Genomic DNA, 18,749 nt, shown 5'->3' on the forward strand with positions numbered 1-18,749 from the left:
CATGGAGGTCAGAAGAGGGCTTCAGATTCCCCTGGAACTGGAGTTAAGGATGGTTTGTACCCGCCATGTGGGTGCTGGGAATCAAACCCAGGTTCTCTGCAAGAACAACTAGTGTTCTTAACCGCTGAGCCATCTCTCCAGCCCCTTATATATTTTATTTAAGTATATGAATGTATAGCCTGCACATGTGTAAGTACATCCATGTCATACAATGATATGCAGAAGTCAGAAGAGGGCATCAGATGCGCTGGAACTGGAGTTACAGACAGTTGTTAGTTGCAATGTGGAAGCTGTGAACCAAACCTGGATCCTCTGCAAGACAGCCAGTGTTCTCAACCTCTGAGCCATCTCTCCAGCCCCCATTTTCTTTTTTAATAACAACATGATTTATTGAGTTATACCATGAATCACTTTACCTAGTGTATCAGTTTTTTCATTGCTGCGACAAAAGCAAATAAAGAGAAGGGGGTTTTTTTTTGCTTACAGTTTCAGAGGATACAGTTCATAACAGGAAAGGCATGTGGAGCAGCTGTCTGTGGTAGTGGGAGCTTATGACTATCACCTCTCACATATTGGTAGATCAAGAAGTAAAGATGGCACCATAAGAAAGATTGAGCTAAAGCCCTCAAGGCCTGCCTCTAGTGGCCTACATCTGTCAGCTAGACCCTGTGTTCCAAAGGTTCTAGAACCTCACAAAACAGCATCACCAGATGGAAGAGCTAGTATATTACTTTTCTGTTGCTGTGATAAAATACCATGACCAAAGCAACTTATAGAAGGAAGAGTTTATTTTGGCTTACAGTTCCAGAGGGATAAGAAAGAGTTCATCATGGTGGAGAGGCATGGCAGCAAGTGGCAGACATGGATTCAGGAGCAGGAAGCTGAGAGCTCACATCTTCAACAACAAACATGAAGCAGAGAAAGCAGCTGGAAGTGAGGCAAGGCTGTGAACTCTCAAAGCCCACCCCCCCCACACTCCCCCATGGCATACTTCCTCTACCAAAACCACATCTTCCTAAAGATTCCTTGACTTCCCAAACAGGACCACCAGTACTTGAACCTATGAGACATTTCTCTTTCCAACCACCATAAATGCATGAACCTATGGGGACATTTCAGATCCAACTCTAATAGATTTTCAGCAATTGGAAATGGTTATTTATAAGGTTCACACTATATTTTCCATTACAAGTAGTATATATATTTATGCAGATTATAAATTGAAATAGAATTTTCTCATATATTTTATATTCAAAGTATGCTTAAAATTTATGCATATTTTATTTATTCTGTGTGGGTTTTCAGGTTTTGGGGGTTTTTGTTTTTGGTCTTTTTGAGACAGGGTCTCCCTGTAGCCCCAGCTGTCCTGGAACTCACTATGTAGACCAGGCTGGCCTTGAATTCACAGACACCTGCCTGCCTCTGCCTCCGGAGTGCTGGGATTAAAGGTGTGCACCACCACGCCTGGCTTTTTTTTTTTTTTTTTTTTGAGACATGGTATCTCACTGATTTAGCCAGGCTGGCTGACCAGCAAGTGCCATGATCTACCTGTCTCTTCCTCTTCAGTGTGCAAAGAAATATGCGATCACTGCGTCTAACTTTTACAGCATGCTAGAGATCCAAACTCAGGTCCTTGTTCTTGCATTGCAAGTATTTTACTGACTGAGTCATCTCCCCAGCCTTGTGTTTGCTTTTTAGACGGGTCTTATATGTAACCCAAGTTAACCTCAGACTTTCTATGTGGCCAAGAATGACCTTGAACTCCTGATCCTCCTGCCTTTACCTCCCAAGCACTGAGATTACGGGCATGAGCCACTATACCCAGCTTGAAGTATTTTTCTATCTAATCAAACTTACAATGTTTATAGTTAATATATTTTTGCACAATCTGTATAAGTTAACTGGATAAATGGATGGATAGATCGATACATACATTACATACATAGATACATACATACATGCATAAACACATAATGTACATTGGCCCAATATAAGAAGTCTAAATAAAGCTGTTTAAAATCTTAGAAAATAGTGTTTTTAATAGCTACTTTCCAGAAAAAGCAGAGAAATAGCACTTGAACTGGACCTATAGGAACATGTGTGATTTGGGTACAGCAAGCTTGGGGTGACAGCTTTTCCAAACTGAGGAAAGAGCAGAAGCAGTGTCCCTAAAATAGACAATCCAGAGCTCATAAGGAATGTAAGCAGTACAGTTTGTCTGTAGCCTGGTGTTATGAAAGGATATACTTGGAGATAAAAGTTGAAAGGGTCTCTTGGAACCAGAAGATGGAAGACTTAAGGGTTGGCTAAAGAGGTTTTTAGTGCATGGTGGTACACACCTTTGATCCTAGCACTCAGGAGGTAGAGGCATGTGGGTCTCTGTGAATTCAAGGTCAGCCTGGTCTACATAGTGAGTTCCAGGTCAGCTGGGGCTACAGGGAGACTCTTTCTCAAAAAGACAAGAAAAAAAGGCTAGGCATGGTGGTGCACACCTTTAATCCCAACACTTGGGAGGCAGAGGCAGGCAGATCTCTGAGTTCAAGGCCAGTCTGGTCTACATAGTAAGTTCCAGGCCAGCTGCGGCTACAGAGAGACCCTGTCTCAAAAAGACCGGAAAGCGGGTGGGGGGCAAAAGAAGTTTTTAGAGTGGAGAAGATATGAGACTGTTTCCCAACCAGGTATGGTGCAAGCCTGTAATCTCAGCACTTAGGAGGTGTTGGCAGGAGGATCAATTTTGGGTCAGCCTTGGCCACCCTACAAGTTCCAGGCCAGCCCAGCTATTTGACACTGTCTCAAAGCAAACCAAAGAAAAAGAAAACCTTTCCTTTATCTGTTACATATTTAACCAATTGTAGAAAAATAGTAGGAGAAAAAGTTTGCATTTATTAAGTCTACAGCATTATTGGTTTAACTTTGTGTGTGTGTGTGTGTGTGTGTGTATATATATATATAGTATGCTAAAGGATCTTGATGACTCGGACAAAGAGAAAAACATTCTTAGCACATCAAATGAGCTTTCATCAAAACCAGAGAAAATAATTCCACTGGAGCGGGGTCCAGAAGCCAGTAGAGACTACAAAGGTATAAAAATCACATATTTCAACTACTTACTTTTGTAAAGTAATTGTATTTTCATACTGTAGCTAAATAGTACAAAATGGTAAATGTATTGTGCCCTGTGTGGTAATGCTGTAAATCATCTGGATTCATTGGTTAGCTAGCATTTGTTTGAACAACCCTTGAACACATTATCTCACAAAGCTCATTCTCCATCTTGAAAATGTTGCTTGCTAGAAAATCATTTCATAGAAAGAGCCAGAATTTGCCTCCCTGTAAATTTAATCCTTGTTAGGTGAATATGAAGCTTTTAGAAGTTTTGTGGGGTTACTTTTTGTTTTGAGATGGGGGTCTCCTGTAACCCCAGCTGGCCTGGAACTCACTATGTAGCCCAGGCAGGTTTTTAGTTCATGACAATTCCCCTTCCTCAGCCTCTTGAGTGCAGGGATTACAGAAAGCTCCTAGAAACTTTATCCCCACCACTGTCCCCCAGCTAAATAAGTCTTTATAACTACGTTGCTGTATGTAGCTCTTTCATTCTCTTGCTTCTCCCTTGTGTGTCCTTGATCTGGGTCTGGATGTCCATTTAAAGCTTAATACTTTTTTTGCCTGTTTATTGGAATTGTTCCTTTTCTTTTTTTTCCCTTTAATGCTGGGGATTGAACCCAGGGCCTCTGTGCTCTGCCACTTGGCTAGATCTCCAGCCCTATTCCTTTATGATTCTTTTTTCTCACCTGTTAAATATCTGGTGCAGCCAGGCATGGTACCACACGCCTTTAATCCTAGCACTTGGGAGGCAGAGGCAGGCAGATCTCTGAGAGTTCAAGGCCAGCCTGGTCTACATAGCAAGTTCCAGGCCAGCTAGGGCTACTGGGGGACTGTCTCAAAAAGACCAAAAAGATAGATAGATGATAGATAGATAGATAGATAGATAGATAGATAGATAGATAGATAGATAGATAGATAGATAGATGTAACTATCTGGTGTAATTAAGCAATAGCTTTGTACGACTTTGAAAAGTGACAGTCCCTTCTCTCACTTTTGAGTTTACTTCTTAGAGACACATTCAGGCTAAACATATTCGTGCTTTTATTCTGGATTGTTTTCCTTGTAGTATTGAAAAAAATTGTTTCCCTCTGTTTTCTCTTTTACTCTGTCCAGAACTTCTGTTTGGATGTTAGACCTACACTAATTGTCTTACATAACCTCCATCTCTTGTTTTTCTATGTGTTTGGAAAATTTCTCAGGTTTTTTTTTTCCATTTTGTTTATTTGGTTTGGTTTGTTTGTTGTTGTTGATATTTTGGGGCAGGGTCTCACTATATAGATTAGGCTGGCCTCAAACTCACAGGGATCCCCTGCCTCTGCCTCCCAAGTGCTGGGATTAAAGGTGTGTGCCACCAAGCCTGTCTAAAATTTCTTAGTTTTATCTTTTTAATAAATATTCTGTAAATTTATCATTTATATATGTATTATGTGTATGATTGTTTTGCCTACATGTGTATAAGTGCACCCATGCATACAATGCCTGCATAAGCCAGAAGAGGACATTGGATTCCCTAGAATTGGAGTTACAGGTCGTTGTTAGTCACCATTTGGGTGCTGGGAACCCAAATCCTCTATAAGAGTAGCCAGTGCTCTTAACCCCTGAGCCGTCTCTCCAGTCCCCTGAATTTATCGCTCTCTCTTTTTTGGGAGGGAGAGTCTTTTTGAGACAGGGCCTCTGTATAGCCCCTGCTGGCCTGGAACTCGATATGTAGACCAGGCTGGCCTTGAACTCAACAGAGATCCGCCTGTTTCTGCCTCCTGAGTGCTGGGATTAAAGGCATGTGCTACCATGCCCAGCTGAATTTATCATTTTTATCTAAGCAATTTCCCAGAACTCTTTTCTGTTCTCTGAGTATTTCTATAGGGCATGCTAGTCTCCTTTGACATGTGCTGTACTTATCCTGTGGTATATGTATGCATGCACTTACGTATGTGTAGTGTTCTCTGTTGTTTTCTTTCCTCCAAGTTTGTTTTTGTCTTGGTCTCTGCTTTTATTTTTAGAGGTTTTCCTGAAATATCTGATGTTTCAGTCACTCTTCTAAGAGCCCTACAATGCAAACTAATTTAATCTCCATACCAGCCCCATAAAGTGGTTGATGTTATCTCCATGTTAGAAACAAGGGAACTAAAGTAGAGGGGAGTTCATAATTACATGATTGCAGAATTACGGCAACAGTAGAGCTACGATTCTAGCCAGCAGTCTAGAGACTTGAGCTTACTCTGATAACCACTGCATTAGCCAGTTTCTGTATCACTAAATTTCACTATTATGATGATTCCTAGGATAGGGATATGGACAGTGCCCTACAATGTCAGGAACAGCTTCCCTATTAGCTGATACCAGTTAATTCATCACCTCTTACTCATCTAGTTCATGAATCTTTCTTTAGAATGTTCCTTTTCCTTCTCTATGGAATTTTAAAAGATTCAGGTATGGGACTCTAGAAAGGTCAGAAGGAGGGGGCGTTAGCTCCAAGTGATGCAGACCTGCAATAAAAACCTGTCTCCTACTCCTGACATTGTGACAACAGCACATTAATTAAACCTAAACCACTCTGGACCTTACTGGGCTTTGTTTGTTGAGTCAGGGTCTCATTACGTAGCCCAGGTAACCTCCAGCCCATAATCGTGCTTCTGCCTTCTGAGAGCCGTGAACACCTCCACGCTTAGTTCTTAGCCTTTTCTTGTAGAAAATGAAGAGAATACCTGTCTCGTTGCATAGCTGTCAGCTTTCAGGGTGCACTGTTGGCCTACAGTAAATGCCAGCTATTATTACCTGTCAGTCTAGTAATCCTTCCAAAGGAGGAACGTGAAGACAGCTGTTTTGTTTTTATGAACTTTCCATAACTCCATAATTGTTTCCTCTTTTTAAAACTACAAAGCAGCATTTTGATAGCATGTTCTTGAATTTTGCATTGATTTGACACCAGGATTACTAGTCTGTAGCTTTTGGCAATCACCTTCAATTTTTTTTTTTTTTTGAAAGTTAGTACAATATTAGTCTGTCTTCACTTTCCTTGAGCCTTATCAGTTGGTGCCTCACATATCAGCATTGAGGGCTCTGAGGTCTCTTTCAAGGGTTCTTCTTGTAGTCTGAGGTACAGTCTATCTGGCAAGGGAGACGTGAGTTTCTTGCCACTGTCTAGGTACTGGTGTCTTTGAGTCTGCCTTGGCTTTAAGTTCCTTCAAATCATTGTGCAGTCTCTTCTTTCCAGTCTGAGGCTGGTATGCCTTCCAAAGTGACAGAAATTCAGCAATGCCACTTTCAGCACTTCGTATCTTAGCATCCCTCTTCCCACACAGTCACCAGTAGTAGGCCACATTTCTTGGGTCATTCTCATGCAGATGGTTGTCCCCACACTGTTCTGTTTTTTTCCTCTTTTTCTTCTTCCTGTCTTTTAAACCCTTCAGCTGGCTGTTCTTCATCTGAAGCCACATACAGAGCCTCATCTTTCTTCTCGGAACATTTTTGTCCTTTATCTCCTTGTCTCCCGAGAATACTGTCTCCCCTATTGCCCATGTAAACTGACTTTCTTTCCCACATACCATAAGCCTTTGAAGTCGGGCAGGCATTTTCTTTGTTTATATTGCTGCCCTAAACCCTTTGTTTGCTTTTCTTCGTTTAAACCATTCATTCCTTTGAAATTGTCTCGTAGTTACGTGGCTTCATAAAGAAAAAGGTGCAGGGGCTTGGGGAGGGTAATACATTTGGGGAGTACATGTCTGGCATTTTCATATCCAGGATTCCATCCTCATTCTTTATTTATAATTACTTTATAGCCAGAGAGATAAGTGTACAGCAGCAGCTTATTCACGTGATGGAACACATCTGTAAATTAGTTGATACTATTCCTGATGATGAACTGAAAGCTTTGAATTGTGGGAATGAGCTGCTTCAACAACGAAACATAAGGTATCTTGATTTTCCTCCTTCTGGAATGTATCTAATTGCAGTTCTGCCACTCCAATTAAAACAGAAAGGCAAATTGGTGAGGCTTTCTGGCCTAGAAATTACATAAGGATGATTGTCCTGTCACTAAGTTTTAAGTTTATTTAGTTTTCAAACCATCCCTTTAAGATTTGTATTCACAACCTGGCTATCCTGGACTAGAGTGGAGACACACTGTCTTAAAAAACAAAAATACAGCTGGGCATGGTGGCACATGCCTTTGTTCCCAGCACTTGGGAGGCAGAGGCAGGTGGATCTCTGAGTTCAAGGCCAGTCTGGTCTACATAGTGAGCTCCAGGACAGCTGGGGCTACAGGGAGACCCTGTCTCAAAAAGACCAAAAAATAAAATAAAATGAACGTAAATTTTTATGGTCTACTATAGCAAACTACTTACATTTAGTATGTTCTCTTTCTCTCTTCAGAAGGAAACTCCTAGCTGAAGCAGATTTTAATAGAAATGATATCAGTCTTCTGAGTTCAGTGTGGACACACGGGCCTGATTCACTCGGTAACACTATGGAGGGTGATTCCTGCCCTGTAGGGAATCCTACTAAAGAGTTAAATTTTCCATACCTTCTCTCAGATTCTCTTTCCACTGGGGAATGTTTACTGACCACCACTCCAGGAAAGACAGGATTCTCAGCTACCATGAAGAATCTCTTTGAAAGGCCGTTATTGAATTCCCATTTACAGAAGTCCTTTGTAAGTAGCAATTGGGCTGAAACACCAAGGACAGAAAAAAGAAACGAAAGCTCTTATTTCCCAGGAAATGTTCTCACAAGCACTGCTGTGAAAGATCCGAATAAACACACTGATTCAGAAAATAACTCGGAAAGAGAAATCCAGGCTTCCTACAACATTGATAATTTTAATATAGATGACTTTGATGATGATGATGATGACTGGGAAAATATAATGCATAATTTAGCAGCTAATAAACCTTCCACAGCTGCCTACCCACCTATCAAGGAAGGTGGGCCAGTTAAATCAGTATCAGAGAGGATTTCTTCAGCCAAGACAAACTCTCTTCCAGTGGCATCTACTGCTCAAAATAAAAACTTCTCAGAGTCAATTTATAATTACACTGGTAAGTTTAAAATAAATGAATGCTTAAATATTATAGGAAAACAAAACTGTCCAAAATAGGGATTGTATAAGAAAGGGCATCTTGTCATTGTCTGAAAATCACATTGTTTCTATGCAAATTTCTACTGATAATATGAATTACAGATCACAATTTCAAACACAAGTTGCTCTTTTGTCTCCGTAGCAGCTGTAGGTTTATAAAATGTGTAATTATAACCTATTGTAGTAAAGCTTTAAAGTCATTACAAATGTGCTTTTCCTTTAAACTAACTTTTTCTAGTCCCCAAAACAATAAAGCTCATGAGTGCCAAGTTTTTAGTGATTTTGAAATGGAAAAAAAGATGAATTTATATGCTAAAAATATGTATGTTTTTAAAACATATATTGATGTGAAATAATTTCATTTATAGAGAAATGTTTTATGTGTTACAACATTCAAATATAAGGCAGCCTAAGAATATGAAGTCAGAAATTCAATAAATAGTGAGCCAGGCATGGATGCTCAACACCTATAATCCCAGCACTTTTGAGGATGGGGCAGGAGGAGTACAATGAGTTTGCAGCCAGTCTCACCTATAGAGTGAGACCTTGTCTCAAAACAAAACCTCCGTAAATACTCATTGAGTGCTCTTGATGTGTCATATCCTGGGATGGGTTCTGGAATAAACTGAGCTACTGTAAAGGCTTCAGAGTGAGGCCAAAATTAATTCTAAAACCTAACATCAGCCCTATAAAGTTATCACCATGTTCGTTACTGAAACAAGAATACACGTGCAGTTTTATGAAGTACAGCCCTCCCTGTTTTTGCACCATTGATGACTTAATGCCTCTGAAGTTGTTCTTACAGTGATGCTGTTGACCTTTAAAATAGCCATTAATAGATTTATTTTGGTATGCTAGGATGTGTCATACTTATGTCTGCAATTATCTTTGAGACAGTTGAGTGTTGGAGTGAGAGGAGCTGCCAGAGCTGGTATGTGAGAACCTCTCGTTCTCTAGAATCAGAGCTGCCCCAGTGAGGATGCAGAGCAGGGAGAGATGTGAGAGACAGTGAAAGATGAACTTGAAAAGTTCAGGTGACTGAGGTTTCAGACCCGGGTGACTGCAAAGCTATGACACCATTCACAGAAATAGGGAAGTCAGGAGCCAGAGTCAGATTTAGAGAAGTTGAGAAGGGCTATTTTCAGACTGTTGAATTTAAAACATTTGGAAAATCTTTCAGGTAGAAATGTCTTGCAGATAGTTGGATGTGCGTGTAGGATGGGAATTTAGGCTGTCAGGATTGAACTAGGCATTGTCTGCTTGCAGATTATGTTTAAAGTTATAGGACTAGGAAAATTCCAAATAAGAATGTGTAAAGAGCCCAGCCTCAAGTATCTAAAAGACTCCCAAGGTTAATGAGCAAGAGAAATGGAGCCAGGAGAGGAGTCTTAAAGCCAGTAAAGGGGCTGGGGGGCTAGCTCACTGTGTGCCATGTATGTGTGCTGGGTTCTGGTTCTACTACACTAGAATACTTGCCCAGCATGCACAAACCCTAGGTTTGCTCTCTAGCACAGCAAAAAGTAAAATAAAACAAGTAGAAAAGTCATGATCTCAAAGATCAAGGGAGAAGAGGGATGGGATAAATTATATTGATGGGGCTGCAGAAAACTCAAGGAAAGACTTGATTTAGGCCTGTAGGAACTTCTGAGACTAATTGGAAGGAAACCATGTAAACATTTTATGCAGTAGGGAGAGATGTGTCATTGATTCTGCAAGGGAAAGATGAATGCTAAAGCTATTGTTACTGTATTAATGCACTGATTTTTTTTAATTGATTATTTTTGTAGATAAATTGGCGCAAAATTTATCATCCAAAAATAAAAAACATGAGCACTTTCAGAGTCTTAATTTTCCTCATACAAAAGAAATGATGAAGATTTTTCATAAGAAATTTGGCTTGCATAATTTTAGAACTAATCAGCTAGAGGCGATCAATGCTGCGCTGCTTGGTGAAGACTGTTTTATCCTAATGCCCACTGGTATGTATTTTTAGATATGAATTGGCAGAAACCCATTGGCAGATGTTAAATGAAAACTCTTTAATAGAAATGAAAAGAACACCTACACAATATTCTTATCATTTAAGGACCTTTTAAACCTCCCAAACCACAGTAAGAGTGTTTATCATCTAATAGCCTCTGTTCTAGTTGTTGACATGATAAGGTTTATAGCCCTTTAAGACTGTTATTTCATTGGGTTGACCTGATATAGAACTTTTCTTGGCGAAGTTTTCTTTATTTCTAATCTAAATAAGCCCAGGAAGGGAATGGATCATTGTTAGACACGATGACCATTCTGGCTGGACCTTTGATGGTACAGTACGGTAGTTCAGATCATCATCTCTGGATGCAGCTCTGCCCCTTATGAGGGAGCAGTGGTATGCATGTAGGCAAGCCATTTCACTCTCAGGACCTGATTCCTTTGTAGGTATGGTAGGGACAGTACATAGTACAGTGCCCACTTCACAGAGCATCCAAGGATAGAGTGAAATGGACTTGACACAGTTCTTTCTTAGCCAGTTTTGAAGAGACCAGGACTTTTTGTTATGAAAGTCTATAAGAGCTACTCAGATCATCATCTCTAGAGTGAAGGCCTGCCTTCCAATGCCCCTCTCAAACACAGTACAAATATGAAGTAAGCAGCTAGGCAGTTCAGCACCTCCATGTAGTTCTTCCTGTCTTTTGCTTGTCTTGTTATAACCTTTAAAAGGCAAGTCAGTCAGTGCTACTGTTATTATTACATACTTTTGATTGGGCATCTGAATTTCTTTAAACTGGTTTTAAAGTGTTTTTATTATCATTATTATTCTATGGGGCATATGGGTGTGATTGGAGGAGCACATGTGTGCCACTGTGTGAATGTGGAGGTCAGAGGACAACTTTATGGAGTTCGTTTCTCCTTTTACCTTCTCGTGGGTTCCGTGAATTGAACTTTGGTCATCAGGCTTGCATAGCAAGCAGTTTTACGCTGTGAGCCATCACTCGGGCCCCCAAACTGATTGTAAAGTTTAGGCAATGTTAGCTTATCTGTATTTCAGATTTTAGTAACTTAATGATCACTGTACCCCTGTTTCAGCCCTAATTTGGTTCTTGACAGCTCTGACCCTGGGAAGGACTTTGGCAGTAATCTCATCAAGCTTTCAGAGCCTTCAGTGGCCCTTCTACCTCAGTTTCAGCTCTTGACAAATACATTATAAAGATTCCAATTCTTTATGTGTGTGTGTGTGTGTGTGTGTGTGTGTGTGTGTGTGTGTGTATTCCACCCCCCTCCCCCCAGTCTTTTTGAGACGGTCTCCCTCTAGCCCCAGCTGTCCTGGAACTCACTATGTAGACCAGTCTGGCCTTGAACTCAGAGATCTGCCTGCTTCTGCCTCCCCAGTGCTGGGATTAAAGGCGTGCGCTACCACGCCCGGCTATATATATATGTCTTATATATCTTTATAATCTTTATATCCAAGTTTCTCTTGGATAAATTCTTTTAAAACCACTAGCTTTTGTAGATGATGGAATTAAGGCCTCATCAGGTTAAGTAGCATGTCTGAGTTCATGCAGCTATTTAAGTGGTAGAGCAGGTCTCTTTAGTCCCATCCCAGCATCCCATTCGTGCCTTGACATTGCCACATACATGCCAAAATGAAATTTGGTCACTATTTATTAAAAAAGAAGGAATGTACTATATGCTTTGAAAAAAAGAATGAAGTCCTAAAAACTACCTAGCAGTAGCTTTTGCCATTAGTAGATGGATGAAATGGAAAATTATTTAGAATACAATCATTTGGTTATTTTGAAACGTGTACTTGGGACTTGGGGTATAACCCATTGATAAGAGCCTTGCCTAGCACACACAAAACCCTGGGTTTGATCCCCATCACTCAGGTAGAGACAGGACAGAGAAAGGAAAAGAAGTGTATATTTACTATCTTGCCATTTTGAATTAGAGCTAAACAGCAAAAATTTTGTTAGATTTTCAGGTTTTTTCTTCGTCTTTTGTTAATATATTCAAATATAGTTCTACCCTTTTATTTCAAAGGAAGATTAAGACTATTACCTTAGAGGTGAGGGTACTGGGAGTTAAAGCTCTGTGTTTCAAGGCTCAGCCTAATGTTTTTAAAATACTGAGATCCCAACAGGGGATGTAGCTCAGTGATAAAGCACTTGCCAGTATGTATGTGTAGGGCCCTCAGCTTGTGTGTGTGTGGGGGGGGGTGTCATAATAACCAAGTCGTTGGTTTTTACTGTTTTTATATGTATATGTGTATATATGTGTGTGTGTGTGTATATATATATATATATATATGTCTTTTTGAGATAGGGTCTTCCTGTAGCCCTAGTTAGCCTGAAACTCACTATGTAAACCAGGTTGGCCTAGAACTCAACAGAGATCCCCCTCCCTCTGCCTCCTGAGTGCTGGGATTAAAAGTGTGAGCCGCCACACCCGGCTATTTTATTACATTATATAAAAAGCAATTATGACTGGATGTGGCGACACAGGGAGACAATGGCAGGCAGATCTCTATAAGATTGAGGCCAGCGTGGTCTACATAGCGAGTTCCAGGCCATCCAGGGCTACATCGTGAGACCCTGTCTCCAAAAAAAGCAATTATGTTAGTCCCAGAGTTATTTTTAGAGACCCCTTATATTGCCAAATGTTTGGATTTGTCAGACTTTATAAACAATTCTTGCTCTGGTTCTTGCTTTACTATTGCATGAGCCTATATAAGATGTCTTGAAAGATTGTTTGCACATTATTAAGTTTTCTAAAGAGTTCATGTAATTCACTATGGAGATTGCTAAGCCCATGGGCAATATCACTTGATATCCTGTTAATTATTTTGAATATTATATTTGGTTTCCTTGATAACTTTTACCTTCATACTCTCAAAATAGATGCTGACAGATTGTTGTTGTTGTTATTTGTCTTTCAGGAGGTGGTAAAAGTTTGTGTTACCAGCTACCTGCTTGTGTTTCCCCTGGGGTCACTATTGTCATTTCTCCCTTGAGATCACTAATAGTAGATCAAGTCCAAAAGCTAACTTCTTTTGATGTAAGTTATTACATAAAAATATTAATAAAAGGGTGAGACGTGGTAGTACATACCTTTAATCCCAGCACTCAGGGGGCAGAGGCAGGTAGGTCTCTGAATTTGAGGCCAGCCTGTTCTATACAGAAAGTTCTAGGCTAGGTTACATAAGAAACCCTGTCTCAAAAAAAAAAATTAATAAAGGCACTTGCCACCAAATCTGAGGACCTGAGTTCAATCCCTGGAACCCACCCACATTGTAAAAGGAGAGAACCGACTCCTGCAAGTTGTCCTCTGACTTCCCAATGTGTTCGTACACACACAATTTCAATTAAAATAAAAAGGGTCTGGAGAGATGGCTCAGTAGTTAAGAGTACTGGCTGCTTTTGCAGAGGACCCAGGTTCAGTTCCCAGCACCCACATGGCAGCTAACAACTGTCTGTAACTCCAGTTCTAGGGGATCCAAGGTCCTCTTCTGGCCTCCTGGGCATTGCACACACAGGCATAATTACATACATGCAATCAGAACACTCATACATATAACAAAAATAAAAATGAATTAAAATGTGCCTTAGAAACACGTATTTAATCTTTCTTTAACTATTGTTTATGAATTATAATAATTCATTAATTATAGTTTAGCGCATATGTTTGTAATATTCTGATACAAATAACCATCTATAATTCAATCTGATTTTAATTCTCCTACAAGAATGTATTTTAGTAAGTACGCTTTTTCTCTTTTTTATCCCCAGCTGGCATGGAACTCACTCTTTAGACCAGCCTGGCCTTGAACTCGCAGAGATCCACCTGCCTCTGCCTCCTGAGTGCTGGTTCTTGCCACCACGCCCAGCAAGAACTCTTAACCTATATTTTGCTATTGTAAGTTTTTTCTTAACAATATGAAAGGGTTTCTTTTTTTTAACTACTGCCAGAGCACCATAGTTCTTTCCTCTTTGTCCTAAATGTGTGCACATGTGAGGAGCTGTACACCTGTATTTTTTTCTTCATTCCTGAGTTGAAGGAGTTACAACTGCATTCTATTGGATTCTTCACATTGCCGTCAACAGAGTTGCATACAGTATTATGAATCATAATGTCTCCACATGACAGCTGGTATGATTTTTCTTCCAAAGAATGTCAGTGCAGTGATGGTGACCATTGCCTTGTTGTTTATAATAATACAGCTATCATCACTGAGCATTAAAACCTTCAGGATGTATTGACCTTAAAAGAAAACAAAAAAACTAGCTGGCCTGGGACTCACTATGTAGACCAGGCTGGCTTTGAACTCACAGAGATCTGCCCAAGTTTGAGGCTTGCCTAGCCTATACAGTGAGACTGACTGATAAACGCAAAAATTTTTTTAATGAAAATAAAATATGTACACTGATTATTTGTGTTATTATAAGATACTGTTTTCTTTTGATAGGTTTAATATGTGATTTATGAAATATTTATAAAACCTAAATAGCATAATCATGTTAGATTAATGTATAAAATTTAAGTTGTTGCTTTTACTCTTAGATTCCAGCTACGTATCTTACTGGTGATAAGACTGACTCAGAAGCTGCAAATATTTACCTCCAGCTATCCAAAAAAGACCCAATTATCAAACTTTTATATGTTACTCCAGAGAAGGTTTGTATTTATTTTACTACTTTTAATGTAATACTGAAGGACCCTAGAATACATTTTTTTCAAAATTGGTTGTAATTTTTTGTGTACAGTATAGTCAAAGAATTCTTGTGTAACTTTCACTCCCAAAATGGTAACATTTTACTACAATTCCTTTATAGCTTATTCTTTTTCTAGTTTTTTCTGAAGCATTTGATTGAGAACGTACCATTTTAACCCTAATTACTCCATTGTGCATTTTCCTAAACTAAAGAATTCTCTTAACCATAGCATAAATATCAGAGTCAGGGCCTACACAGCAATACAGTACTGTACTTAACCCCTTCATCATCTTCTTGCTTCACCAGTTGCCCCAGTAATGTCCTTTGTAGCAAAAGAAAACCCCAGTTTAATTTCCTTTTATCTGAACAGTTCACTTTCTTATCTTTCATGATTCTGACATTTTTGAAACATAAAGGCTAGTTATTCTGAGAACTGCCTCTCAGTTTGAGTTAGTCTTATGTTTCCTGCTGATTAAACTTGTGGTATTCATTCTGGCCCAAGTATTACAGATGTGGTATGTTCCCATGAGTGCTATCAGAAGGTATTGACATGAACTGATCCCATTACTGATGGTGCTAGTTAACCAGCCACTTGATTAAAATAGTAACTGCCAGGCTTTTCCCTTGTAGTTAGCAGAGGGTCCTCCCTGCCCCCCTTCATCTTTGTAATTAGTAGATACCCTGTTGTAGGCTATCCTGAAACTATTTAAATATCCTGTTAGACATCAGAGCTTTCCTACAATTTTAAGTATCTATTGATGATTCTTTCCGAATCAGTTATTACTGTAATGCATGCCAAATTTTGATTTTACTAATTTAATTAATCATTCTAACATAAGGAGAGTTTTGCCTTATGCTACATGTTTATTTATATCAGTGTGAACTTGTACATTCTTAATTTATGTAGTGGATTATAATCGATTATCACTATATATTTTGATGTTCTAATTGCCCTAGATTTGAACAGTGAGGAAGCATCACTAACCTGGCTTCTGTGTCCTTTTCATATGTCCCTGTCAAGAAGTAGGTACTAGACATGCTTGCTGTGACTGGGATGTCGTTTCTACACCCTGTCATGGACAAAGCTACAAAGTACATACATCTATCTATATGTGTAATACATCTAATTATCCCCCAAATAGTATCCACATACTTAACACACATCTAACAGTCCTCTTACCAGGCTGGTGAGATGGCTCAGTGGGTAAGGGGTGCTTGCCAACATGCTTAATGACCACAGTTTGATTCCTGAGACCCACATAGTGGAAGAGAACTGACCACCATAAGTTGCCTTCTGACCTCCACACACGTATATCATGGCATATGTGCACCCACAGTCACATACAAAATTAATAAATTCAAAAAATTTTAAGTCTGTTACCAATATAAACACATGGCAATCATCAGATATATTGAGCAGAAAAAAGTTTTACTGTTAAGTAAACTGTTTATTGAATGTGGGTAAGCATTCTAAAATGTCTCATTTGCTATTTTCTATTACTTCTGTTCTCTCCTTAGCTTGAGGTAAGAATCACTTGTGTTGAGCAGTTCTAATAGCACTTAATTGAAATGCTAAAGGACAACAGTCATTTACACGATATGTTTAGCTATCTTGTATCTCTCTGGTCTAGGTCTGTGCTAGTAACCGGCTGATTTCCACTCTGGAGAATCTGTATGAGAGGAAGCTTTTGGCACGTTTTGTCATTGATGAAGCGCATTGTGTGAGTCAGGTAAGCACTGTTTTTATGTCTTGGCGTGTCAATAAATTTATACCTCCAGTAGTACACACAACCACAACACTGAAGAAAAACTCCCACTGGATGAACTATTCTGCCACTTCACTGAAGAATAAAGTAGTCCCTAAGATATTGACCAGTCAGTGCTGGTTTTTTATATTGGCAAGTTCCAAATAATCTGAAAGCATTATTTTTTTTCCAACTAGTGGGGACATGATTTTCGTCAAGATTACAAAAGAATGAATATGCTTCGCCAGAAGTTTCCTTCTGTTCCAGTGATGGCCCTCACCGCCACAGCAAATCCCAGGGTCCAGAAGGACATCCTCACTCAGCTGAAGATTCTCAGACCTCAAGTGTGAGTTATTGAAGGCCATGTATTTCCATTCTCAGCTATTACACATTCAAGTCACTTTTGTATGGCTTTAAAAATCCCAGGGCCTAGACTGTACCCCAGGACAACTAAATCAGAATATTTGGAATTGGGAGAGGGGTTTTTTTGTTTCTTTTTTTTTTTTTTACAAAAACTTTATTGAGAATTTCACACATGCATATAAGCTGTTTTAATCAAATCCGTGCCCACTCCCTCCCCTCCAGTCAACCTTCTGAAGAGGTAACCCTAAAATCTTTTAAGGATTAGATACAAGCTCTCAAATACTTTTGACATTTTTGGCCTTGGAACAGAGCGTGTTGCTAACAGGCCCAAGGACATTTTGACTTTTAGCCAAGAAACTGGCTACATTTCTTTGGGGTCTTTTTACCCTAACTGCCTAGCCAATTCCTACCTCCTATTCTTATCACGCCATCCTCTGAAGGGGCTACCCAAATTGCCAATAGAGAATAGGGACACAGACTGCTCTGGCTTCTTCCATACTGAACAGGGACACGGTGAGGCAATTGGAGTACCCCTTCAGTGAGTCTATCTAAATGACTCCCAAATTGCATGACTTTTGTCTCTAAGAGGAGAAGAAAGTCCTTGAATCATGAATGGGAGATGTGAGGGAGAAGTAAAGGCAAGAGTAATTAGCATTACAAGTTCTAGACAGGGAACTAGAAAAAAGTTAGAACAGGGCAATTTTCAAATGTTCATATGAGAGTCCATTGAAGTTTCTTGGCAAGGGCTTCCAAAAGCGTCCCTCTATTGGGTTCTTCCTCATTTTTCTTTTGTCTTCCAAGGCTGGACTAGTTGGCTGGGAAGAATGACTGGATATTCAGGTGAGGGTCCAATGACCCTGCTTGGCACTCCTTTAATGAATGAGCACAACCGTCAGCAAGCCCACTTGTGACTGTGTTTAGCAGCTCAGCTGAAGTTGATAATGGTAGTTATTTCATGCAGAAGGGACTGCTATACATCATCATCTTATTAAAAGGATCTGGAATTTAAAAGGATTTGGTGCCGAGCCACATATGAGGGAAAACATACATTGTTTATTTTTCTGAGTCTGTGTGACTTCACTTAGTATAACAGTTTCTAGATCCATTTACCTGCAAATTTCATCTTTCTTTACTGCTGAATAGAACTCCATTGTGTAAATATAACACGTTTTTGTTAACCACTCGTCAGTTGAGGGACACCTAGGTTGCTTCCATCTCTTAGCTATTGTGAAAAGAGCAGCAACAAACATGGTTGTACAAGTGTCTCTACAATAGGATGAGTCCTTTGGGTATATGCCAAGGAGTGGTATAACTGGGTCATATGGTAGGTTCATTTGTAGTTTTATAAGAGTTCTCCACACTGTTTTCCATAGAGGCTGCACAAGTTTGTAACCCCACCAGCAGTGGATGAGTGTTCCCCTTTCTCCACATCCTCACCAGCATTTGGTATCATTTGTTCTCTTGGTCCTAGCCAGTCTGATTGGGGTAAGGTGATACCTTCGGGTGGTTTTAATTTTCATTTCTCTAATTACTAATGATGTTGAACACTTTTTGAGATGTTTCTTAGCTGTCTTCATTTCTTCTTTTGAGAACTCTCTGTTCAGGTCCTTAACCCATCTTTTTATTGGGCCATTTTTTTCTTGTTTCTTTGTTCTTTGAATTATTTGTATATTTTAGATATTAGTTCTCTGTCAGATGTGTATCAGGTAAAGATTTTCTTCCATTCAGTGGATTTCCTATTCACTTCTTTGGTTGTTTCT

At 39.5% G+C, this 18,749-nt stretch overlaps 1 protein-coding gene across 4 annotated transcripts in view; it reads left to right on the forward strand.

The window, feature by feature from the left end:
* The window catches only part of Blm (BLM RecQ like helicase), a 113,485-nt gene that overhangs the window by 39,059 nt on the left and 55,677 nt on the right, over positions 1 to 18,749 (forward strand). For 2 of the 4 annotated variants that reach the window (XM_008852772.3, XM_029555977.1), the window contains exons 5-12: positions 2,954 to 3,081; positions 6,886 to 7,018; positions 7,478 to 8,142; positions 9,971 to 10,162; positions 13,108 to 13,226; positions 14,730 to 14,843; positions 16,513 to 16,611; positions 16,824 to 16,972. In XM_008852772.3, coding sequence (XP_008850994.1) covers positions 2,954 to 3,081; positions 6,886 to 7,018; positions 7,478 to 8,142; positions 9,971 to 10,162; positions 13,108 to 13,226; positions 14,730 to 14,843; positions 16,513 to 16,611; positions 16,824 to 16,972 — 1,599 coding nt within the window. The remainder of the gene's footprint in view (positions 1 to 2,953; positions 3,082 to 6,885; positions 7,019 to 7,477; positions 8,143 to 9,970; positions 10,163 to 13,107; positions 13,227 to 14,729; positions 14,844 to 16,512; positions 16,612 to 16,823; positions 16,973 to 18,749) is intronic. The other 2 variants (XM_029555976.1, XM_029555978.1) reach the window with 1 other exon arrangement.

Source organism: Nannospalax galili, unplaced genomic scaffold (assembly GCF_000622305.1).
Source record: "Nannospalax galili isolate Female #2095 unplaced genomic scaffold, S.galili_v1.0 scaffold185, whole genome shotgun sequence".
Classification (NCBI taxonomy): Eukaryota; Metazoa; Chordata; class Mammalia; order Rodentia; family Spalacidae; genus Nannospalax; species Nannospalax galili.